The following is a 25890-nucleotide window of genomic DNA, read 5'->3' on the forward strand; positions in this document are numbered from 1 at the left end:
AACTATCCTCTTATGGAGTTTTCTGCCCTCAGCCCCTAGGAGTGCTTCTCTTCTGCACCCTCCTTCTCCTAGAAGGACATCCATCAAAGTATCAGTAAACCTAGGAACTGTTCTACTGCTTCCTGGCAAAAATGTGTGCCCTTTTAACCAGCTGCAATGCTTTTAAAACTGCAGCAACATTCATTATCCTTCTCTCCCTTCCAGTGATGGTAAACCAATCTGCAGTAGTTTTACCACTACCATCCCAACTCACATAACTAATAAGCTCCATTCCAGGAAACCTGAACGAGTTAGTTAGTGACTGACTCAGGTGGGCGAGTGGAAGTCCCGCCGGCGTTAACCTGCCAAACGAAGGAGATTCCAGTCCCAAATGTGTAGATCTTACCAGTGTCATTTTATTTTGTCCTCTCGAATGGTACTGCACAAATACAGTGGTTGGAGTCCACAAGGCTAAATGAAACTGTATATAAGAAAAAAAAGTTCACAGTCCTCAACCATTCCACATCACATCACTGTTAATGAGTTCCTTATGCAAGGTGTTCAGCCCACATATTGTATTTGCTGGTGGCTTATATGTGTCATACCCTGTCGAAAACTTGTGGTCCCGAAAATAAGCACTGTGCGTCTAGATTTCAGCCCAGGTCTGCCGTCGTGCTCCCCTTTCCTTCGAGTGCTCCAGCAGCCTGTATAACTGAGACTAGAAAGCAGGAAATTAATTTGCTACTGATCACTTTGACACTATTCTGCTAATCTGGATGAAGCTGATAAAGATCATTGAGCTTGAATGCAGAACATTTCTGCACTTTTAAGTTTTAAAATGGTCTTATGTTACGTAGGAACCGGAGTAAGTTCAGGCATTCCGTGGTTCTGCATTATTCCAATTTGGCAATATAACTGAGTATTAGAAATCTTTTTTTACAAAAAACATTTTGACAGCTGTTGAGATTTAAGGGCATTCTTCAGACAAATGTTTGTATCAAAAGGTGGGTGTGTAGGTCACACATTGTAGATACATCAATGGGCAAATGAATTGCGTGTGATGTGACCCCTGTTTGCATACTGCCACAAATTATCTTTTCAAAGTGTTTTAATGCAATTTGGAAAAACGATCAAAGCAGCGATTTCAGTTGATGACCTACTATTTTGGTCTTTTTAAAAGGAAAAGAAGTGGCTCTAAATGTAGCACTGTTAACTGCGCTAGGGAAACTAGTTCTTGCCTAGCACTATCGGGATACCAACTTCATGTGAAAGGATTCTGCAAACATCTTTGTGTGCGGCAAACACACAATCTAATAAATCACATTCAATTGCATTGTAAAAACATTGCGACAAAAAATAGTGCACGGTCCTTCACCCCAGCAATGGTTCCTTCCCCCTTTTAACATTTATATTCCGTCTGTCGGATACCATAAAAGTATTTGTTTTATAAGCTGAGGAGCATGGTTTTCAAAATGGGAATATGCAAAGAGAACATCTGATTAAGATTAAGTCAATGTGAAATGAACACACTGATCAGATTGATTATAAAGTCCAGAAAAAAAATAACTGATAAACCAGTTGGTGTAAAACTTTGCATTGGCACCAGGTAGATGCACTTGTGATGTAAGCATAACATTTAAATGCACAATCCTGAGCCAAAGGAAAAATGTTCTCTTTATTTTTAAAGTATTTGAGTATATTAGATGTAGTCAATTTACTTCCATATTTCACCTTGAAACTCATTTTAGAAGTTTTATTTTTGTGTAATGTATTATTAAATGTTTAAGATTGATTTGCTGAATGAAAGGTTCAGTGGGCTGTAACACAGAGAATATGAATCAGTTAGACTATCTAGTTGGAATTTTATTGAAATTCTGATCCAAACCTAATCCTGATTCAGGCATAACATTTCTTAGCAAACTATTTGAGTTTTTCAGAATTCAGTTGTAGTGGATTGACTGGACATGTGTCGCTCTACACCCAGTTTAAATTCATGTGCTAGTGCCAAAACTGACACTTAAATTATGGATTATTTTGGAATTTCTGCTCTATGTTCTAGAATATTGGAATTGCAAACATTGCCATATATGGTAATGTTCATCAGAGGGAAAAGCAACTCATTATGTAAAACGGGGTCAGCATGATGCAAAAAGTAGTATGCATAACCAGACTTATACAGGACTGTAATGGCTTTACTCGGCTAACCTGTACTCCGCTGGAAATCTCCCATCTTGAGATGGGATGGGGAGTGTATATATTGTGCTGCACAAAGCATCACAATTGTGTGGGACAGGCTGGATGGACCAGTGGGTCTTTCCCTGTCTCTCATTGTTCTATCTTGCTTGAGAAGCTCCAAACCAAACTATTGAGACATTCACATAAGTAGAGTCTTTGCCTATGGAGTGCACACATCCCCCTCCCCCTCCATAGCATCATACCCCATTTACCTAAGGTTAGAGAATGTAGGTACAGGTTAGTAAGAGCCAAGGCTTGAGAGAGTGCTGCTGGAGTTTAACTGATTAAAACTGTATGTGCTAGCAGCACAAAACACAGTAAGCTTCTCTTGTCAGCTCAGAACACCCTATCCATTAAGGCATTGGTTTTCAAGGTTATCAGGAGCCGAATGGAGGGAATTTCTGATGTAAATTACAGATTTACCTCTACAATGGACCCAAAGTTGGGTGGTCAATTATCAACAATGGCCTGGAGTACTATGGAGTTGTCTAGCTCTGGTATTGGGTTACTGAGTCTACTACACAGAATCAAATCAGTTCTAATCTCCCATTACCAGGCATCTCACCTTGGTGACAATTTGACCATTAAGATGCTTGCTTGCCTCCCCCAGGGAGGATAGTCACTAGATGATTAATGAGAGCGAGTCTGAGCCCTCATGCGAAGGACAACGGGCGTGAGGAACTTATGAGTGGCATGCTGCGCAGCACAACTCACCATAAAATTTGTAAGTGCGTTGCCATCATTCTCGTGATTCCTGTTACAAATAGAGGATGAGATGCAGATATTATACCAGTTTTATGCAGTTTCCTGGATTGTGAGGCTTCCCTGCAAGAGCGTCCTCTCAGCTTGCCTGTTGCAGTAGATCTTTCTGGCACTCAGTGTGTGCACCAGTCACTGCTCCACCAGCTCCTGATGAGTGGCTGTGGGAGGGATGCTTGGTGCAACCCACGGTTGGGAGATTTTTTTCAGAATTGAGGGTGACCAAAAAAAAAATTGCCTTCAGTCAGCGCCAAGGCTCCACCTCACATACGTTACCTTAATGGCGTACTTCAGCCAAACTCTGAAGCCGTGCTGTTCGAGTCAGCCTATGAAGATGAGTGTTTATTAAAGTTATGTGACTTGTGTTGCTCCAGTCAGTGCAGGTCAGTAAGAATGAAGTGCAAATATACAGAAGTTGTGCATAAAAAAACTTTTTGCATCTGCCTAAACCCCAATCCTGATCCTGCTGTAAAACCAGTCAGTGATTCATGTGGAAAGATTTAGTAAAATGTAAAGTTTAAAAGTCAGGCGACCCTCGAAATTTTTTTAATGAAAATGGACTAAAAGATTTAGAAAAGTGATAACAGAAAAAAATTCTGAATAAAGTATTAAAAAAGAAATGCATAATTGATCAGGCACATCTGAAAGTGGGAAGTTAATGTTTTGGGTTAACTGCACTCTAATGGCTGTATGTTCCATTTATATTCCAGAGTTTATACTTCTAATATTTAGAGTTTTCTTTGCACTATGACTTGCTTTTGTAGAATGTTTCTGTCAAAACACATGCACCACAACTGATACCAGTTGGTCTGCTAGTTCACATAAGGAATAGTTCAGCTAATTTTCTCGATACCAACTAAATTAAGCAAAATGCTAGCTTCGATCTATCTGCCAGTCAGAACTTTAGAAATAATATAATCACAGGAAATACAGGAAGTCAAATTCCTCAAGTCTATAATTTGTCTGAAATTTGCATGTTTTTTGAAAAAATACAGCTACACTGGAAATTGAACATAAGATAGCACCTGTAATTGTGTTCTTTACTGCAAAAGTCAAAAACAATGTTCCTTGAACTTTAAAGGCAGGTGAACCTAAAATGGTGGCTTTGTGTGGCTGAAAGGTCGTGCCCATTGTGGTCTGTGTTTACACTGCAGCAGCTGAATAGCCTGCTGGCATCGGACATTAATCCAGGCTTCTCTCACTAGCCTGTCCCCAATGTGCCTTTTAATCAAGGGATGGTGATTTCTCTTTTTGCAAATCCATATTTTGCTAAGGATAGTGATCCAAAATTATATACTGTTCGATGGGCAAATGGCCTCCTTCTGTGCTCTGATTCCGTGTTCAAAAATGCTTGTTTTTTTTTTCTCTCTTTTATAATTTATGGACAAAATTATATTTACATTTTTCCACTTTTTCTTGTATGATATAAATGCGTTAAATAAATACAATTCAAACAAGACTTCCTGTTTCCAACAGGAAGCATGCCCTTGCAACAGGAAATTTCAGTCCTCACGCCCAACATTGATGGCCTTGTTCAACTGAGCTTTGTGCAGATTCCTGAAACCAGCTGTAATCAGGCTAATGCCCCAGTTATTCCATACACTTTCCACTGCCCCAGTGACATATGTGCAGTAGCACACAGCTGATTTCTCAGAAATTGGCAGTTTGGGGTTAGTGGCAAGATCACCTTAAAGTCATTATATGAGCTGCACTAGAGATGCGATCACTAGGGAACCTCCTATTTAAATCTCAAACATAAACAAAGTTGAAAAAGTGCTTGAGCATCCTGCTGTATTGCCTTTAAGTATCTAATATTAGAAAATAACTAACTGTACTGTCAGCTCCATTCTAAGATGATAAACTTTTCTGCTTAGCGCACTATAATTATGGCATTAAAAAAAAACAGGAAACAGTTATAATTTCTGGTTAGCTGCCCTGGTTGTCTCAGTGCACTGTTATAGCCTTGTGAATTGTCGCATTATCTTTGTATTCTTTAAGTGAACTAACAGTAAGCACCAACGCCATGATTTTGCACAAGTGTTCAGGATCCTGGGCGACATGGACATGTTGGGCCGAAGGGCCTGTTTCCATGTTGTAAACTTCTATGATTCTATGATTCTATCCTTTGTAACCCTGTGTAATTGTTCTGTGTTAATCTACACTGGAATAGTATTTATTCTGAAACATCAGATTACAAGGTTGTCATGGTTATAATGAAAAGGTCTGCCATGTTTCTTGCTGTGAGATGGTGGGGACTGTGTTGATTTAAAGCACTAAGTATTGAGTTGGACCCTTTTATTCAGCTTGAGGCCTCCGATTGCATCATAACACATGGTAGAAAACTCATCAAAAATTTGAGAAAATTCTCAACTACAACAATAACAAAACATTCTCTGGTTAATTCTACAAACATGCAGAAGCCTATTCAGGACTCACAGGTAGGATTACTTTTGATCTGCTATGCACATCTTAGCAATAATGGCTTTTTACCTAAATTTGAAGCCACGGTCCCCCTACCAATTTGTTTGCTTGTTTTCATTAATCTATCTGTTGGCTGCTGGCTTTGCATAATTATATGACTCAATTTGCCAGTCATCGTACAGGATTTGTATTTTCAGAAATCATTCTTTTTTGGTACATTTATGACCAATTTTTTTTTTTGCCCGTTTTCAACCTTATTCTCCCCTCCTCATCTCCTAAAGGCCCTGACTCCTGGAGTTCTGCTCCACTCATGTCAAGTACATCACCCAAGTGGCCATTCTATGTTTAAGGCTAGGCAGTGCATGTTGACAGATTATTTTACCACATCGGGATCACAGATGAACTTAATCCTGCCCTCACCTGATATACACACAAACATACTTTCTAGCCGGGTCCCTGGTAATGACCTGGAGCAGGAACCCTACTTGATTTTCCCTTTCTCAGTCCAAGGGCACTGAGGTCAGTTAGCAGTGCCTTTTGTGCCATCAAGCTTTGAATAGTGTAATGGGATCTTTTATGACCACCTGAGAGGGCAGACGGGGCCTCGGTTTAACGTCTCATCTAAAAGACAGCATCTCCGACAGTGCAGCACTCCCTCAGTACTGCACTAAAGTGTCGGCCTAGAGAATGTGCTTAAAACTTTGGAGTGGGGCTTGAACCCACAATCTTCTGACTCAAAGTGAGAGTTCTACCACTGAGCCAAGACTGGCACCTATTAAATATATATGTAAAATGGAGCAAACCATTTGCTTTTTTTTCCCTACCTGCACTCTCACCTTTTAAAGATCAATTAATCTGCCTCTTTAAATCTCTCTGCTAATAATATTGCTGTTTAGGTTAACTTTCTTTCACTGTTCTTTTTCCCAAAATGGATGACTAATTTCTCTGCATTGAACTGCATCTGTCACCTATCTGCCCACTCAACTAACCTGATTGGTTCATGTGTAAGGTGTGTTGAGCATGCAAAAATAAAGTTGCATCATTATCTGAACAGATAGTTTTAAAAAAAAGTCACATAATTGTCTCTATACATGATGTGCTGTTCCTACTCCTTATAAAGACATGATGTGGAGATGCCGGTGATGGACTGGGGTTGACAAATGTAAACAATCTTACAACACCAAGTTATAGTCCAACAATTTTATTTGAAAATCACAAGCTTTCGGAGGCTTCCTCCTTCACCTGAAGAAGGAAGAAGCTTCCGAAAGCTTGTGATTTTCAAATAAAATTGTTGGACTATAACTTGGTGTTGTAAGATTGTTTACACTTATAAAGACAGGCAGAAAACCTGTTCTTTGGCATTGAGAACATTGTTCCTACAATTCATGTCTTCAATCTCTGGACCTCCCTCCAAGGTTTGCATGATGTCTGCTTTCTCCCTTAATGAGTTTCAAAAAAAAAAATCTGGTTCAATCCCTATTAAGGGTTTCAAGCTTTATACAGATTGTAATTCACAGCCCATGGCACACATTTGCTGCTAAATCGACACTAGGCTGACAGTCTCGCTCAGAGATACCACAGGTTGACTGGTGTTGAAAGCAGAAGAATGTCTCCCTGGTGCAGTAGGCATTGCTCTTTTGAGGTTGGGACGGAGTAAAAGGACCTTTATATCTAACCATGTTATGCCTGACCAGGAAATATATTTGATGCTGGGTTTCCCAAATGAGAAAATGTTCCTTTCCTTCACCTTGACCGTTTTCTAAATCATTCGATGGTTTTCAATCTGCCTCATTTTCCAAAACCATGAACCTTTTGAACTGTTGAATCTTTTCTTCCTTTTATTGTATGTTTCCTTGAATCTAAATCAATCAGAGTTCAGATGGAAACTAAGAGTCTGCTAACTTGGACTGATCCTTAATCACAGTGTTAAAATTATACACTGATAACATTTTGAATTTATAGATAATCGTTGTAGATGCAATCTAGCGGAAAGCAAGAAATTGGAATCAATACCCAAAAGATTAGCCATATTTCAGAGGTAAAACGAAAAATCTCTGAATGCGAGGAATCTGAAATAAAAATAGAAAATAGTGGAGATGTGTTGGAGAGAAAGGTGTGATCCATTATCAGAACTGAAATGTTGGCTTATCTTTCTCTCTCAGACGTTGATTGCCATGCTCTGCGTTACCATTTTGTGTCATATTCCATGCCCAAGCATCTGAGGTGGGAAAAAAACAGCCTGTTAGTCATAACTGTGTTCTTTTCCCTGCTACCTACTGTTAGTCATGTAATTTCACAGTAGTTTAGGACTTCAAAACAACTTGGTTTACAGAGCTGACCCCAGTGTACAGTTTTTGAAAAGGAAAAGAATAAAGATGCAGCATGTAGTTCAAACGTTTGAGGGAATTTGTGTTTGTTGTTACAGATTTTTCTTTTGAGCTTTTGAAACCTCAGTGCTTGTTCTTGTTTTCAAAAAAAAAATCCCTGTGCAGTAAACTGCTTTTTGAAGAAGCTTCCTGAATTTATTTAGTACAAGGAGCTTCACAAGTTGCCCTCCTAGTTCACCATTTCGCACGGCTTCCTTGGATCAATCTCCCCTGCTTCAGTGGATGAATAATGCAGCCTTTACATCTTAGTACTACTGAATAACGATGAGTAATTTGCACATTGATTTTGTGGAAATACCACAGTTCCTGATATTCTAAAGGTATTTTATATTGTTGGTGGAGACCCGGGATATCCAAGTGCCAAACTTAGGGGGTAAATTTAACCTAGCCGCCGGACGGGAAACCCACAGGATTGGGTGGGATGCCTGTTTTACACCCCGCCTGATATTACTCGCCATTGACTTCAGTGGAGAATAAAATGGGGCGGGGTATAAAACCAGCATTGCACCCGATCCTGTCAATTTCCCGATGGGTGGGTTAGGTTAAAATTGCCACCTTGGTTTTTTCTTTCCCACTATGCCACTGGTCCCTTTAAATCTGTGAGGGAACCAGAATTTCTCTCCAGCTCCATATATGTATCCACAGATGGCATCTGAGGGGTTGAGTTTGCCTCCTTTATTATAATACTAATGTGCCACGGGTGGGGGGAGTACTGCAATCCAACTATCAAACCATCAATATAAAATGCCTTGAGCAGTTAGCTTCAATATCATTCCCATCAACTCTTAATACACTTCACTGGTTATCGGCGTTTCATGCAGAGCTGCATCTGTGGAGAGAATCTCTCTTTTTCCAATATTGGAGTATTCATTTAATGGCAACATAATGGGTGGTTCTAGAATGAGTCATCTCAGTTATAGGATTATAATATAGACTAAAGGTATGTTTCACTGTTGGTTCTCTGTATCAAATACTTATTATACATTAAAAATGGAGTAGGTTGCAACATTCCATTTCAAAATACATTGAAATCTTCCATATCAGGCTTTGCTTATGGGAAAACCAATTTTAAATGTGCCAACGTATGGTTGCAATACCAGTTACACCTGTGGGTGGCGATAAAGGTCTCGATATTAAATGTCACATAATGTTAGCCGCTAAAACAATAGCTACTAAGTGGTATGTTAATGTTAAAACAGGCAATTGCGGTATCAGACCTCAAAATTTCTGCAGGGAGGGCTAAGATTTTTCGGCTCCATTGCATTAGCCAGCAGCCATGTTGATATAAATGAGTAAGAAAGGTAAATATTAACATTTAATTGCAGTCATTGCGCCGTACCTCCCCCCAGCTCTCAGAGCTTTACCACACTCCCACCCCTTGCTTAATTTTCACTACGACCATTTATGCATGGGCCAACACAAGGCCTCACCCCACACTTACTGCTAAGCCTCCCAAACAGGCATGACATTGTTTCTTCCCGGCCCCTCCACACAATTCTCTTCCTGCTTCCATCCGCAGATCCCTCTTCACTCCCTTCCTTCCTATTCCCCCCTGCCTGTCCCTTTTTTCCTTCTCCTCCCTGTCCTCTCTTTTCTCTTTCCCCCCCCCCCCCCTGCTCTCTTCTCCCCCTCCCCCGCTCTCTTCTCCCCCTCCCCATCCCATCCCCTCTCTCCTTCCTCTTCCCCCCCCCCCCCGCTCTCTCCTTCCACCCCCCCCCCCCGCTCTCTCCTTCCACCCCCCCCCGCTCTCTCCTTCCACCCCCCCCGCTCTCTCCTTCCACCCCCCCCCGCTCTCTCCTTCCACCCCCCCCCGCTCTCTCCTTCCACCCCCCCCCGCTCTCTCCTTCCACCCCCCCCCTCTCTCCTTCCACCCCCCCCCCTCTCTCCTTCCACCCCCCCCCCTCTCTCCTTCCACCCCCCCCCCTCTCTCCTTCCACCCCCCCCCCTCTCTCCTTCCACCCCCCCCCTCTCTCCTTCCACCCCCCCCCTCTCTCCTTCCACCCCCCCCTCTCTCCTTCCACCCCCCCCTCTCTCCTTCCACCCCCCCCTCTCTCCTTCCACCCCCCCTCTCTCCTTCCACCCCCCCTCTCTCCTTCCACCCCCCCCTCTCTCCTTCCACCCCCCCCTCTCTCCTTCCACCCCCCCCTCTCTCCTTCCACCCCCCCCTCTCTCCTTCCACCCCCCCCTCTCTCCTTCCACCCCCCCCTCTCTCCTTCCACCCCCCCTCTCTCCTTCCACCCCCCCTCTCTCCTTCCACCCCCCCCTCTCTCCTTCCACCCCCCCCTCTCTCCTTCCACCCCCCCCTCTCTCCTTCCACCCCCCCCTCTCTCCTTCCACCCCCTCCTCTCCCCTTCCTACTCCCCCCTCTCTCCTTCCTCCCCCCCCCCCGCTCTCTCCTCCCCCCCCCCGCTCTCTCCTCCCCCCCCCGCTCTCTCCTCCCCCCCCCGCTCTCTCCTCCCCCCCCCGCTCTCTCCTCCCCCCCCGCTCTCTCCTCCCCCCCCCCGCTCTCTCCTCCCCCCCCCGCTCTCTCCTTCCACCCCCCCCCGCTCTCTCCTTCCACCCCCCCCCGCTCTCTCCTTCCACCCCCCCCCGCTCTCTCCTTCCACCCCCCCCCGCTCTCTCCTTCCACCCCCCCCCGCTCTCTCCTTCCACCCCCCCCCGCTCTCTCCTTCCACCCCCCCCCGCTCTCTCCTTCCACCCCCCCCTCTCTCCTTCCACCCCCCCCCCTCTCTCCTTCCACCCCCCCCCCCTCTCTCCTTCCACCCCCCCCCCCTCTCTCCTTCCACCCCCCCCCTCTCTCCTTCCACCCCCCCCCTCTCTCCTTCCACCCCCCCCTCTCTCCTTCCACCCCCCCCTCTCTCCTTCCACCCCCCCCTCTCTCCTTCCACCCCCCCCTCTCTCCTTCCACCCCCCCCTCTCTCCTTCCACCCCCCCTCTCTCCTTCCACCCCCCCTCTCTCCTTCCACCCCCCCCTCTCTCCTTCCACCCCCCCTCTCTCCTTCCACCCCCCCTCTCTCCTTCCACCCCCCCCTCTCTCCTTCCACCCCCCCTCTCTCCTTCCACCCCCCCCTCTCTCCTTCCACCCCCCCCTCTCTCCTTCCACCCCCCCTCTCTCCTTCCACCCCCCCTCTCTCCTTCCACCCCCCCCTCTCTCCTTCCACCCCCTCCTCTCTCCTTCCTACTCCCCCCTCTCTCCTTCCTCCCCCCCCCCCGCTCTCTCCCCCCCCCCCCCCCCGCTCTCTCCTCCCCCCCCCGCTCTCTCCTCCCCCCCCCGCTCTCTCCTCCCCCCCCCCCCGCTCTCTCCTCCCCCCCCCGCTCTCTCCTCCCCCCCCCGCTCTCTCCTTCCTCCCCCCCCGCCCCCCGCTCTCTCCCTCCTCCCCCCCGGCTCTCTCCTTCCTCCCCCCCCGGCTCTCTCCTTCCACCCCCCCCTCTCTCCTTCCACCCCCCCCCCTCTCTCCTTCCACCCCCCCCCCTCTCTCCTTCCACCCCCCCCCCTCTCTCCTTCCACCCCCCCCCCTCTCTCCTTCCACCCCCCCCCTCTCTCCTTCCACCCCCCCCCTCTCTCCTTCCACCCCCCCCCTCTCTCCTTCCACCCCCCCCTCTCTCCTTCCACCCCCCCCTCTCTCCTTCCACCCCCCCCTCTCTCCTTCCACCCCCCCTCTCTCCTTCCACCCCCCCTCTCTCCTTCCACCCCCCCTCTCTCCTTCCACCCCCCCTCTCTCCTTCCACCCCCCCCTCTCTCCTTCCACCCCCCTCCTCTCTCCTTCCTACTCCCCCCTCTCTCCTTCCTCCCCCCCCCCCCCGCTCTCTCCTCCCCCCCCCCCGCTCTCTCCTCTCCCCCCGCCCCCCCCTCTCTCCTTCCTACTCCCCCGCTCTCTCCTTCCTCACCCCCCCGCTCTCTCCTTACTCCCCCCCCCCCCCCCCCCCCCGCTCTCTCCCTTGCCACCCCCCCCGCTCTCTCCTTTGCCCCCCCCCGCTCTCTCCTTTGCCCCCCCCCGCTCTCTCCTTTGCCCCCCCCCGCTCTCTCCTTTGCCCCCCCCGCTCTCTCCTTTGCCCCCCCCGCTCTCTCCTTTGCCCCCCCCCCCGCTCTCTCCTTTGCCCCCCCCCCCCGCTCTCTCCTTTGCCCCCCCCCCCGCTCTCTCCTTTGCCCCCCCCCGCTCTCTCCTTCGCCCCCCCCCCGCTCTCTCCTTCGCCCCCCCCCCCGCTCTCTCCTTCGCCCCCCCCCGCTCTCTCCTTCGCCCCCCCCCTCTCTCCTTCCACCCCCCCCTCTCTCCTTCCACCCCCCCCTCTCTCCTTCCACCCCCCCCTCTCTCCTTCCACCCCCCCCTCTCTCCTTCCTCCCCCCCCGCTCTCTCCTTCCTCCCCCCCCCGCTCTCTCCTTCCTCCCCCCCCGCTCTCCCCTTCCTCCCCCCCCCGCTCTCCCCTTCCTCCCCCCCCCGCTCTCCCCTTCCTCCCCCCCCCGCTCTCCCCTTCCTCCCCCCCCCCGCTCTCCCCTCCCCCCCCCCCCCCGCTCTCCCCTTCCTCCCCCCCCCGCTCTCCCCTTCCTCCCCCCCCCGCTCTCTCCTTCCTCCCCCCCCCCGCTCTCTCCTTCCTCCCCCCCCCCGCTCTCTCCTTCCTCCCCCCCCCCGCTCTCTCCTTCCTCCCCCCCCCCCCCGCTCTCTCCTTCCTCCCCCCCCCCCCCCCCCCCCGCTCTCTCCTTCCTCCCCCCCCCCCCCCCCCCGCTCTCTCCTTCCTCCCCCCCCCGCTCTCTCCTTCCTCCCCCCCCCCCCGCTCTCTCCTTCCTCCCCCCCCCGCTCTCTCCTTCCTCCCCCCCCCCCCCCGCTCTCTCCTTCCTCCCCCCCCCGCTCTCTCCTTCCTCCCCTCCCCCGCTCTCTCCTTCCTCCCCCCCCCCGCTCTCTCCTTCCTCCCCCCCCCGCTCTCTCCTTCCTCACCCCCCCGCTCTCTCCTTCCTCACCCCCCCGCTCTCTCCTTCCTCACCCCCCCGCTCTCTCCTTACTCCCCCCCCCTCCCCCCCCCCCCCGCCCACTCCTTCCTCTCCCCCCCCCCCCCCCCCCCCCCCCGCCCACTCCTTCCTCTCCCCCCCGCTCTCTCCTTTGCCCCCGCCCGCTCTCTCCTTTGCCCCCCCCCGCTCTCTCCTTTGCCCCCCCCCGCTCTCTCCTTTGCCCCCCCCGCTCTCTCCTTTGCCCCCCCCCGCTCTCTCCTTTGCCCCCCCCCGCTCTCTCCTTTGCCCCCCCCCCCCGCTCTCTCCTTTGCCCCCCCCCCCCGCTCTCTCCTTTGCCCCCCCCCCCGCTCTCTCCTTTGCCCCCCCCCCCGCTCTCTCCTTTGCCCCCCCCCCGCTCTCTCCTTTGCCCCCCCCCCGCTCTCTCCTTTGCCCCCCCCCCGCTCTCTCCTTTGCCCCCCCCCCCCCCCCGCTCTCTCTTTTGCCCCCCCCCCCCCGCTCTCTCTTTTGCCCCCCCCCCCCGCTCTCTCTTTTGCCCCCCCCCCCCCGCTCTCTCCTTTGCCCCCCCCCCCCGCTCTCTCCTTTGCCCCCCCCCCCGCTCTCTCCTTTGCCCCCCCCCCCCGCTCTCTCCTTTGCCCCCCCCCCGCTCTCTCCTTTGCCCCCCCCCCCCCCGCTCTCTCTTTTGCCCCCCCCCCCCCCCGCTCTCTCTTTTGCCCCCCCCCCCCGCTCTCTCTTTTGCCCCCCCCCCCCCCCCGCTCTCTCCTTTGCCCCCCCCCCCCGCTCTCTCCTTTGCCCCCCCCCCCCGCTCTCTCCTTTGCCCCCCCCCCCGCTCTCTCCTTTGCCCCCCCCCCGCTCTCTCCTTTGCCCCCCCCCCCCCCCGCTCTCTCCTTTGCCCCCCCCCCCCCGCTCTCTCCTTTGCCCCCCCCCCCCCCCCCGCTCTGTCCTTTGCCCCCCCCCCGCTCTCTCCTTTGCCCCCCCCCCGCTCTCTCCTTTGCCCCCCCCCGCTCTCTCCTTTGCCCCCCCCCGCTCTCTCCTTTGCCCCCCCCCGCTCTCTCCTTTGCCCCCCCCCGCTCTCTCCTTTGCCCCCCCCGCTCTCTCCTTTGCCCCCCCCCCGCTCTCTCCTTTGCCCCCCCCGCTCTCTCCTTTGCCCCCCCCGCTCTCTCCTTGCCCCCCGCTCTCTCCTTTGCCCCCCCCCGCTCTCTCCTTTGCCCCCCCCCGCTCTCTCCTTTGCCCCCCCCCGCTCTCTCCTTTGCCCCCCCCCGCTCTCTCCTTTGCCCCCCCCCGCTCTCTCCTTTGCCCCCCCCCGCTCTCTCCTTTGCCCCCCCCCGCTCTCTCCTTGCCCCCCCCCGCTCTCTCCTTTGCCCCCCCCCGCTCTCTCCTTTGCCCCCCCCGCTCTCTCCTTTGCCCCCCCCCGCTCTCTCCTTTGCCCCCCCCCGCTCTCTCCTTTGCCCCCCCCCGCTCTCTCCTTTGCCCCCCCCCGCTCTCTCCTTTGCCCCCCCCCCGCTCTCTCCTTTGCCCCCCCCCCGCTCTCTCCTTTGCCCCCCCCCCGCTCTCTCTTTGCCCCCCCCCGCTCTCTCCTTTGCCCCCCCCCGCTCTCTCCTTTGCCCCCCCCCGCTCTCTCCTTTGCCCCCCCCCGCTCTCTCCTTTGCCCCCCCCCGCTCTCTCCTTTGCCCCCCCCCGCTCTCTCCTTTGCCCCCCCGCTCTCTCCTTTGCCCCCCCCGCTCTCTCCTTTGCCCCCCGCTCTCTCCTTTGCCCCCCCGCTCTCTCCTTTGCCCCCCCCGCTCTCTCCTTTGCCCCCCCCGCTCTCTCCTTTGCCCCCCCGCTCTCTCCTTTGCCCCCCCCGCTCTCTCCTTTGCCCCCCCCGCTCTCTCCTTTGCCCCCCCCGCTCTCTCCTTTGCCCCCCCCGCTCTCTCCTTTGCCCCCCCCCGCTCTCTCCTTTGCCCCCCCGCTCTCTCCTTTGCCCCCCCGCTCTCTCCTTTGCCCCCCCCGCTCTCTCCTTGCCCCCCCGCTCTCTCCTTTGCTCCCCCGCTCTCTCCTTTGCCCCCCCGCTCTCCCCCCCCCCCCCCCACCCCCCCCGCTCTCCCCCCCCCCCCCCGCTCTCCCCCCACCCCCCCCCACCCCCCCCGCTCTCCCCCCCCCCCCCCCCCGCTCTCCCCCCCCGCTCTCTCCCCCCCGCGCTCCCCCCCCCCCCCCCCCCCCCCCCCCCCCTGCTCTCTCCTCCCCTCCCCCCGCTCTCTCCTCCCCCCCCCCCGCTCTCTCCTCCCCCCCCCCGCTCTCTTTTCTCCTCCCCCCCGCTCTCTTTTCTCCTCCCCCCGCTCTCTTTTCTCCTCCCCCCCGCTCTCTTTTCTCCTCCCCCCCCGCTCTCTTTTCTCCTCCCCCCCCGCTCTCTTTCTCCTCCCCCCCGCTCTCTTTTCTCCTCCCCCCCCGCTCTCTTTTCTCCTCCCCCCCGCTCTCTTTTCTCCTCCCCCCCCGCTCTCTTTTCTCCTCCCCCCCCGCTCTCTTTTCTCCTCCCCCCCCGCTCTCTTTTCTCCTCCCCCCCCGCTCCCTTTTCTCCTTCCCCCCCGCTCCCTTTTCTCCTCCCCCCCCCCCCCGCTCCCTTTTCTCCTCCCCCCCTCCCCGCTCCCTTTTCTCCTCCCCCCCCCCCCGCTCTCTTCTCCCCCCCCCCCCCCCCCCCCGCTCCCTTTTCTCCTCCCCCCCCCCCCCCCCGCTCCCTTTTCTCCTCCCCCCCCCCCCCCGCTCTCTTTTCTCCTCCCCCCCCCCCCCGCGCTCTCTTTTCTCCTCCCCCCCCCCGCGCTCTCTTTTCTCCTCCCCCCCCCCCGCTCTCTTTCTCCTCCCCCCCCGCTCTCTTTTCTCCTCCCCCCCCCCCCGCTCTCTTTTCTCCTCCCCCCCCCCCCGCTCTCTTTTCTCCTCCCCCCCCCCCCCGCTCTCTTTTCTCCTCCCCCCCCCCCCGCTCTCTTTTCTCCTCCCCCCCCCCCCCCGCTCTCTTTTCTCCTCCCCCCCCCCGCTCTCTTTTCTCTCCCCCCCCCGCTCTCTTTTCTCCTCCCCCCCCCCCGCTCTCTTTTCTCCTCCCCCCCCCCCCGCTCTCTTTTCTCCTCCCCCCCCCCCCCCCGCTCTCTTTTCTCCTCCCCCCCCCCCCCCGCTCTCTTTTCTCCTCCCCCCCCCCCCCCTCTCTTTCTCCTCCCCCCCCCCCCCCCGCTCTCTTTTCTCCTCCCCCCCCCCGCTCTCTTTTCTCCTCCCCCCCCCCCGCTCTCTTTTCTCCTCCCCCCCCCGCTCTCTTTTCTCCTCCCCCCCCCCCCCGCTCTCTTTTCTCCTCCCCCCCCCCGCTCTCTTTTCTCCTCCCCCCCCCCCCCGCTCTCTTTCTCCTCCCCCCCCCCCCCCCCCGCTCTCTTTTCTCCCCCCCCCCCGCTCTCTTTTCTCCCCCCCCCCCCCCCGCTCTCTTTTCTCCCCCCCCCCTCTCTTTTCTCCCCCCCCCCCCCCGCTCTCTTTTCTCCCCCCCCCCCCCGCTCTCTTTCTCCTCCCCCCCCCGATCTCTTTTCTCCTCCCCCCCCCCCGCCCCCTCCTCCCCCCCCCCCGCCCCCCTCCTCCTCTCCCCTCCTCCCCCCCCCCTCCCTCCCCCCCCCCCCCTCCCCCCCCCCTCCCCCCCCCCCCCTCCTCCTCCTCCCCCCCCTCCTCCTCCTCCCCCTCCTCCTCCCCCCCCCCTCCCCCCCCCCCCTCCTCCCCCCCCCCCTCCTCCCCCTCCTCCCCCTCCCCCTCCCCCTCCCCCTCCCCCTCCCCCTCCCCCTCCTCGCTCCTCCCTCCTCCCCCCGCTCCTCCCCCCCGCTCCTCCCCCCCCCCTCCTCCTCCCCCCCCTCTCCTCCCCCCCCTCTCCTCCCCCCCGCTCCTCCCCCCCGCTCCTCCCCCCCCCTCCTCCCCCCTCCTCCTCCCCCCCCTCCTCCCCCTCCTCCCCCTCCCCCTCCCCCTCCCCCTCCTCGCTCCTCCCTCCTCCCCCCCCCTCCTCCCCCCCCTCCTCCCCCCCCCTCCCCCCCCCCTCCCCCCCCCTCCTCCTCCCCCCCTCTCCTCCCTCATCTCTCCCTCCCATCCCTCACACGGTGGCATAAAATCTAATTGAAGAGGAATTCTTGTCAACCATTCCCATTAACAAATTAAATTGTTCTAATGACAGATATTGACTCTGTACACCTTGACTCATCAAACTGATTAACTTCAATGCCCTTTTTAATTTTGCTCTCTTTTTCTCATTGTTGTTGATTTCTTGCTTTTTTGTAATCACCGAGTGATTGGTGATGACATTGTGGAAACTAGAAGCAGTTGCATGAGGAAACTGTATTATCATCAGTAGAAATTAAGCTCAGGATGCTTCAGCAATTGTTATTTTAATTCAATGTTAATTCAGCTCCCTCATACATCAGGCTTAATGACCTCTCCAACCCCAGTCCCCAAAGGTAATGCCAGTCTACACTGTTTAACAAAAAATACTTCAAACATGTACTCTTAATTAATTCCAGCTGTTTAATGTTTAAAAGAAGAATGACTGGGATACAGAGTGATTTTAATTTGGGAGTGGGGAAATTGAATTATGTAGTTGGTTAGCACACTGTCCTTTCACCTTTTGATTTGAATTTGAATCGATCTGACTGACTAGACAAAAGGGCGCTTTCAGATGGTGGAAATAAGAAGCTTGTTAAATAAGTTTAGGGGCACCTTGCCTGATTTCCTAGTGGATGTTACTGTTTCGCAAAAAAGCCTATGTAGATTTCTCAGTCTCAGAGATCATTAGAATGCCTCGTGTACAAAATGGGAATGTTGCTTTGGGGTATTCTTCTGAAGCTGGCCTTGAAGGCACATTAGGATCGTAGAAATTTATTGTTGGCATATTAGGACAATCTGCCTACATCTCTGTCCAAGGAATGCTTGTTGCTGGCCCTGGGTGTCAAAAATGGAAACAAACTCAGTCACTTCTACTTCACCTTGAATGCAATATACGCCAAAAAAAATGTAAAAACGTATCTTCATTTAAAGCTTATATTCTAACTATCTCTGTGTTTGTCAAGGAACGTTTGCTTCTCATGACTTACTTTTTCTCTTTCTCTTATCTAGAGCGTCAGGTCTTCCTCGCTACGTGGAAGGACATCCCCAACGAAAATGAACTTCAGTTTCAAGTTAAAGACTGCCACTTAAATGCAGGTAGGTGGATAACTTCTGGGACAAAATGCTGAGTTTCTACAAGGTGCTGATACAAACATCTAATTCAAGTGCACCAAATCTCTTTCCGTTCTCAAAATTCGGTCCAGAAATGCCCCAGTCACACAGCTAACAGTATACTCCCCTAACGAAAGCGTAAAAAGATGAGTTTTTAAGGTTTGAAGTGTTACCCGTTTGACATATGTCGGTCACTGTGGATACGCCAGCGGCTAGATGATCAATTTTGTGAAATGAAGTGTTCGAATTCAGATTCAGTTACAGTAAAAATACTGCAAGACCTTTCTCACAGCTTAAAATTTATCATTCTACTGCAGTCAGCTGGAGTGACCGCTTGGCTCTGTTAGTAGCACTCTCACCTCTGAGTCAGAAGGTTATGGATTCAGGCCCCACTCCAGGATTTGAGTTCATTATCTAGCCTGACATTTCAGTGCAGTGCTGAGGGATGCTGTGCTATGGGGATGTTATCCTTTGGGTGAGACATTAAATTGAAGCCCCAACTGCTTGTTCCGGTGGTCAAGTGGATGTTAAGATCCCATGGCATTATTCAAAGATCACAGTATCCTCCATGCCCTAGTCAACAGTCCTCCCTCAACCAAGCCTGCCCAAAAAAAAGGTTCACTAGTCATCCATCTTATTCCTGTTTCTAGGATCTTGCTGTGCTCAGAATGGCTGCTGCATTTGCCTACATTAACAACAGTGACTGCATTTGTATGTGAAGCATTTTAGGATTTTGGAGGTAACCTTGTGACATGGTGATTGGTTGGGAGGTAGGAGACAGAGAGCAGGGATAAAGGGAACATTCTCTGATTAGGATGTGACAAGTGGTGTTCCCCAGGGATCTGTGCTGGGAGCTCAGTTTTTCACCATATATATCAGGGACTTGGATGAAGGAATAGAGAGTTGTATGTTCAAGTTTGCAGATGACACAAAGTTAAGAGGCACAGTAAGTTATGTAGATAGGAGCAGGAAGTTGCAAAGGGACGTGGACAGACTAAGTGAATGGACAGAACTGTGGTAGATAGAGTTCAATGTGGGAACGTTTAAGGTTATCGACTTTGGAGCCAAGAAGACAAATCAGAATATTTTCTTAATGGTAAGAAACTAGGAGCTGTGGAGGAGCAAAGGGATTTGGGTGTCCATGTACACAAATCATAAAAGCTGTTTATAGATACAATAAGTAATCAAAATGGCTATTGGAATGTTGGCCTTTTTATTCAAGCAGGCGAGAATACAAAGGGGAGGAACTAATGTTTCAGTGTACAGAGCCTCGGTCAGACCTCATGGACTACTGTGTTCAGTTTTGGGCACCGAACCCCAAGAGGGATATATTGGCCTTTGATAGGGTACAGCGCAGATTCACCAGAATGATATCAGGCCATAAAGGGTTAAGTTATGGGGACTGGTTGCATAAATTTGGTTTGTATTCCCTTGAGTTTATAATGTTGAGAGGTGATCTAATTACGGTGTTTAATGAAATTAGATAAGGTAGATACAGAGAAACTATTTCCTCTGGTGGGTGAATTCGCAATGAGGGGGCATAATCTTAAAATTAGAGCTAGGCCATTTAGGAGTGAAATCAAGGAGCACTTTTTCCACACAAGGGGTAGTGGAAATCTGGAACTGTCCCCCAAAAGTTTGTGGATGCTGGATCAATTCAAAATTTTCGAGAATGAGATGGATTTTTGAAGGGTAAGGCTATCAAGGGATATGGATCAAAGGCAGGTTAACGGAGTTGAGGTGCCGATCAGATATGATCTCATTGAATGGCAGAACTGACCCGAGAGGCTGAATGGCCTACTTCTGTTTTTATGTTCTGAGACACATGATAAAGCACCATATAAGTGGAAGTTCTTTTTTTGTCATATTCCTGAAACTTTTACTATGCTCCTCGATTTTAGTTAACTTGCAAAACCATTAATGAAAAGACAAACAGGAATTAATTTCTTCATGCAGAATTATAATAGAAGACAGACCTGTCAGTAGGTATAATGTGATTTTAAATGCACTAGAAATATTAAAAGCTGGGTTAGCGTAATGTAGAAAATCATACCACGCGCACCAACTCGTTACACATTTGTCAGGGATTAGCTACGGTATGAATTCCCCAGATAGTTGTGTTGGGATAAGGTTGTACACAATCTGTTTATAGAATTCTGATGCACTCTTTAGTCACTGCTGCAATTTCTGAATCTTTGAGCAATACTTCTTGGCAAACTGTTTTGTGTTAAGAACACAGCTGCCCTGAGGTTTGCATCAAAATTTAATTTCTCGGCTGAATTTATGATATGTAAATGTCAACTGTTGTGTTAGTCTGTTTTTCAGCTTTTTGTTCAGGTGCACATTTCAGAGCAGATGATTATGGATATATAATTTCTGATAGTGCCTTTTGAGTATTGCATCCGTTCATTATAACCTCACAGCTGCTTGTACATAATGAGTGTTCTCGTTTGTGGTGTCTAGGGTACCAGCATTGAAGCTGCACTGTGTCAGTGTTGCCACTGGACATATTTAGTGCATTGTATCAACACTCAGTAGGAAAAATCGCATGTGGACCAAAGCCTGTTTAATATGTGATATAATTCTTCTGTGATTTTTTTTTTAGTTTATCACTGTAGTTTGCTCCCATCACTACCACTGCCAGTGACAGACCTGTAACAATCAGTAGTTATCAGCCTTGGCTCAGTGGTAGCACTCTCTCCTCTGTCAGAGGGTTGTGAGTTCATGTCCCACTCCAGGGACTTGAGCACATGCTCCAGGCTGACACCTCAGTGCAGTACCGAGAGACTGCTGCACTGTCGCAGGTGCCCTCTTTCAGTTGTGACATTCAACTGAAGCCCTGTCTGCCCCCTCAGGTGGATGTAAAAGATCCCATGGCACTATTCGAAGAAGAGCAGTGGAGTTCTCCCGTTGTCCTGACCAAATTTATCCCTCAACCAACATAGCAGATTACCGAATTGCTATTTATGGGACCTCGCTGTATGCAAATTGGCTGCCGTGTTTCCTACATTACAACAGTGACTGCACTTCAGAAATTGGCTGTAATCCGCTTTGGGACATCCTGAGGTTGTGAAAGACGCTATATAAATGCAAATTCTTCTTTATTTTGCCCTAGTATTATATTGCTTAAAATAATCTCTTCAGACGTAACCGTTAGGAGCCTCTTCTGCTTGTCACACCTGTATATAATTTGTGTAGCAGTGGTTCCACTAATTAGAATGCAGTTGGTTTGCTGCTTTAATAGTCACATTCACTTGAGGAATTAATTCCCTGTAAATTTCTACAGCCTTTGTTTCATAAAACAGAATGGGTAAAATGAACACTTTACTCACTCCTTTTAAGAGACTCAAAGTTGTTTTTTTATTAATAAAGGATGGTAATTGCATTTTTCCATCACTAGTTGGACAGTTTACATTGCGAAGTTCTGTGCCATGTAAAATGGTAGGCCAGAAACGCACACCATGAGCTAAATCTGGCCCATTATCATTTTACCAGATTTGTCCTTTTCATTCAATTGAAAATAATTTTTAAGTAAATTTTGCAACAGGGTCACTTTTTTTTAAAAAAGTAAAATAATGAAATGAATCTCATTTCATATTGTGATCTAAGGCCAGCCTTAAAATACCCACTCAATTTTTCAATTACTTTTATAAAAACGAAATTGCTGGATTATTTGCGACTTATAATAGAATGCAAGGCATAGGTAAGGGTCTCAGTACATTGACGAAATTACTTTCTGGCCTCTGCAATTTTCTGCATGTTAGCTAGCACTGAATTATAGAGGACAGAGCATTAAATGAAAATACAGCTGAGATGGCTAATGAGATACTGGAAAAGTTGGTAGTTATCTGCCCCAAGAAGACTCTGAGATTTTTATTTGCAGTCCTGCACACTTGATGCTATGCCTTGAAGTGGGCTTGATTCCACTTTGGCACTAGATCTTTTAAAAAAAAATAGAAAACTAGCTTCTACCTTAAATCCTCTATGTTAGCTGAAAGAACCCAATGCTGCAGTCGCAGAGGGTCAGAATACTTTGATTGCTTTCGGCATAGAATGGTGTCTGATTATTTGTGCTTCAAAAAGCTACTCAAAGCTTTTTCCAATAATAAATACCTCGGGATTGGGAAATTAGTAAACCTATATTTTTTAGAAATGCTGGTAGAATGTCTCCCAAAAATAGGCCTTGGTGTTTGTCGCAGACTCATAAAGGCCGATGGATGTGGTGAGGTCTATGTAGTCACATGCAGTATTTCATTAATCCTGGCTCGTAGGCTGTTGTCGGTTTCAATAATCACTGATGCAGTTTTCATCTCACTGATGGTGCAGGCAATGTAGCGGACTGACAGCAGATCAGCACAAGTAAAGCTGAACACAGATGCATGTGGATTAGATTGGACAAGGGAAACCAAATAAGCTATCGTGCACATTTGCTGTTCTCTTTTATTAAAATAGGTTTCCAAAAGAAGCTGGTCATTCAGTTATTTCTATTACCGAGTGTAATATGAACAGTTAAATATATCAAGCCTCTCACCTGATTGGAACGACGGTGTCTGAAAGTCTTTTAACTTGCACCACCTTATTGGCATCCCAGTAACTCAACTCATTATTCGCATTACCTACTCTGTTATATGGATGCACTTGACAGTAAGAGAGGCTTGAATATTCACTTTCAGTACTGCACAAGTCAGCAAAGGTAAAGAATAATATGTGCAGAATGAACGCAGTTTATTGGGTGCTCTTTTGCAAAATTTGATGGATTGGGTGTTTAGACAAATGTAACAGTGATTTCATGGACAGGGAATATAAATTAACCAGAATGTACAAACCGTACTATTGATACAAATAAGTAGTAGAAAAGAACAAAGAGCAAATGAACTAATGTCTGTACGCTGGGGAAGGTCCACTGTCCGAATGATGGTCTCAATCATACAGAAACTATCTGTGTGCAAATCTTGTACCTTCACAGTTGTGGTGTTGACAATCTGCCTTGCAGTAAATATGCCAAATTCGTCACCATTGAAACTGGATTATATTACAGTGCCACTTCCAATTGAAGTGTTTGGTTGGGGGAAGGAAACTAGGAGCTACATGTAGACTCGTAGAATGATAGAGCACAGAAGGAGACCATTTGGACCATCGTGCCTATGCCAACTCTTTCAAAGAGCTATCCAATTAGTCCCATCATTCCCCTGCTCTTTTCCTGTAGCCCTGCAATTTCTTCCCCTTCAGGTATTTATCCAGTTCCCTTTTGAAAGCTACTACTGAATCTGCTTCCACCACCCTTTCAGGCAGTGCACTCCAGATCATGACTGCGTAAAAGTATTTTTCCTCATGTCGCCTCTGACTTTTTTGCCAATTACCTTAAATCTGTGTCCTCTGGTTACCGACCCTTCTGCCACTGGAAACAGTTTCTCCTTATTTATTCTGTCAAAACCCTTCATGATTTCAAACACCTCTATCAAATGCTTTTGAACACTATCAAATGTAATTCAGAAAGATAAATTCTCACCTTTCTTGTTCATGTGCATCTTATTGTCAATTGAAAAAATACTTTCAATTTTAGTAGATCTGCAATCTATGTCCTGAAAAATTCTCTCTTTCTAATAATTATGAAAGACTGAGAAAGACAAGTTCCAGAGCGTTAAGCTTTTGGGAAAAATATGTTAGAGGAAGAAACAATATGATGAGCCTAAGTTTCAATTCAGTGTGGATACAGGGAGGAGGAAGGGTATGAAAGACTATCTAGAGATTGAGAAAAATGAGAAGAAAGTTGAAAAGAGCAATAGCCCCAATGCTATTTAGAAGAAGCAGGGTGAGAGTGCAATTGGAAGCCAGACAATACTGTATTATTTAGCTGTAGCTGCATCTATCTGGCACAAAATGGAGTTGTTCCTACAAAAGCCAAGCATCCACTCTGTATGTGGATAGGAGAGATTTGTATGGACGTGTCCCATCCTTTTTCCCTGGAATTTCAGAATCTTTTACAAGTTTGTGAGGGATTTATGTTAAAAGTAATGTCCATCTGTAAATACCTAGCTTGTTACTTCTTTTATCTTAAAAAAAAACGAGTGATGCTGGTACGAAGCAGTTCCATGGTTTAACTGCATCCTTTGGGCCAGACTTCAAAGTGCTTTTCCCCTTGTCAGACAGGTGGGTTCATCTTGAATATGCTTTTCTTCCTCGATGCTAAAGATGGAAGTGCAGAGCCATTTATGTGTTCTGATTACATAAAGTTAGGTCACTAGTTTGTTTGTATCTCTATTCATGCTTGCCTGCCACTCTTTCTTTCTGTCTGTCTTTTTTTGTTTGTTTTCTACTTTCTTTTGCCCTTTCTCTCACTACATGTTTTTCCTCAGGTGTTTCTTCTCTCTTTTTATCTCTAGCCCTCTTCCATTCTATCTCTTTCACTTTATCTCCCTCTCCCTCTTTCTCCCCACTTCCGCTTTCTCTTCGCACACTTTTTTTCCTCTCTCTCGGCAGCCCCCCCCCCACCCCCCCCATGCTTCCTATCACTCTTTCTCTTTCTCCCCTCTTTCGTTCTCGCACGTGCACACTTTTTTTCCTCTCCCTGGTTCAGTTGCTAAAAATACCGCTTTGGTACCCTTGGGGTATGCCGACTAAAACTTAAATTAAATGTGATATCAAATCTAACCCTGTTTTAAAAATGAAAGCCACAGGATATGTAATTGATAATGGAAATTTTGCAATTTGACACTGACTTGTAGCTATTGAAGTGAACAAATAAGGTAGTTAGTGACGAATGGGAAATTTTAACCCCCAAGAACGGGTGGGTTGGGGGTGGGTGGAAGATTTAAAATTTTAAATTTCTCAAACCTGACCGCAACCCGCCCACTTTGGGTTTTAACAGTCGGGCGGCGAGCGACCAACCCGCTCCCAGGAAGCGAGTAAGTCAGTGAAATCTTTTAAGGAGGCTGTGCGCCTCCATTTTACCTAAATTTTTATTTTTAGCCGATGGAGGCCGGGTTTCCTGGGCTGTGGGAATTCCGGCAGGTAAAAGGAGGCAAGGCGGGCTTGATCCATGAGGTCCAGCACTGCTTGTGGGCCAGGAGGGTCAGGAGTACTTAATCCAGCCCCCCCAAGCCAACCTCTTTACAAACCCCGCGATCAGACCCCTGATCTCCGACCCCCCCCCCCCACCCGCGGCCTCTGACGCCGCCCGCCCCCTTGAAACACTAATGATTGGCACAATCTGAGTCAAAGCCTCACCATGCCTTTGATCCCAAGTTTGTGAAACTATAGATTCTTTGAAGGATTTGGTCTTTTCATTTGAACCTCACATTCAGTTGTGTTTTCAAACTGTTGTGAGGTGTCAGCCAAGTGGACTATGTATCTGGCCAGAATCCTCAGTGTGCACCTTGTCCACTTAAGTGTTTAAAAAATGTTGAAGATTTTGATTACCTGGCTATTGAGGAAAAAGATGGATTGTTTTTCAAAGGCAAAGGCATTTTATACCCAACAAACTTTCTCAGGGGCTTCAGTTACTTATTCACCTCACTGCTTCATGTTTCAGTAGAGGCTCCATGAGGAATTAATCCCACCCCAAATTAACCACCAGAAACTCTTTGCAGTTCTTTTCAGTAAGTTCCTGAAAAGTTGTCGGACTTTTCTGTTTCTAAAGGCAGGTCATATATTGTGCTAAAATGGTTATTGCACTCCTTTTAGTATCTTGCTGTGCCCTTTTTACTTCTGCATATTCTACCCCACATAAATAAATGTTGTGCTGTACCCTGTGTGAAATATAAAGGTAGAGTAAAAAAAATTGAAGGTATATTTGTTCTGGAACGCAATTAATGTCATGATTTTTTGCAAAATCTCTAATTATAGCCATAATAATCATACTATAATTATAGAGCCTGCTAAATACTATCATATTGGATGCTTCTATTACAATCACACTATAATTAAACCTGCTAACTAGTATATTAGATCCTTAAATACAATGTCCTATAT

General features: G+C 49.6%; 1 protein-coding gene across 3 annotated transcripts in view; it reads left to right on the forward strand.

Annotated features, from left to right (window-relative positions):
* The window catches only part of ap2b1 (adaptor related protein complex 2 subunit beta 1), a 201366-nt gene that overhangs the window by 119241 nt on the left and 56235 nt on the right, over positions 1-25890 (forward strand). For all 3 annotated transcript variants that reach the window (XM_068007982.1, XM_068007981.1, XM_068007983.1), the window contains one exon: positions 17818-17904. In XM_068007982.1, the coding sequence (XP_067864083.1) occupies positions 17818-17904 (87 nt within the window). The remainder of the gene's footprint in view (positions 1-17817; positions 17905-25890) is intronic.

The sequence above is a fragment of the Heptranchias perlo genome, chromosome 28 (assembly GCF_035084215.1).
Source record: "Heptranchias perlo isolate sHepPer1 chromosome 28, sHepPer1.hap1, whole genome shotgun sequence".
NCBI classification, from domain to species: Eukaryota; Metazoa; Chordata; class Chondrichthyes; order Hexanchiformes; family Hexanchidae; genus Heptranchias; species Heptranchias perlo.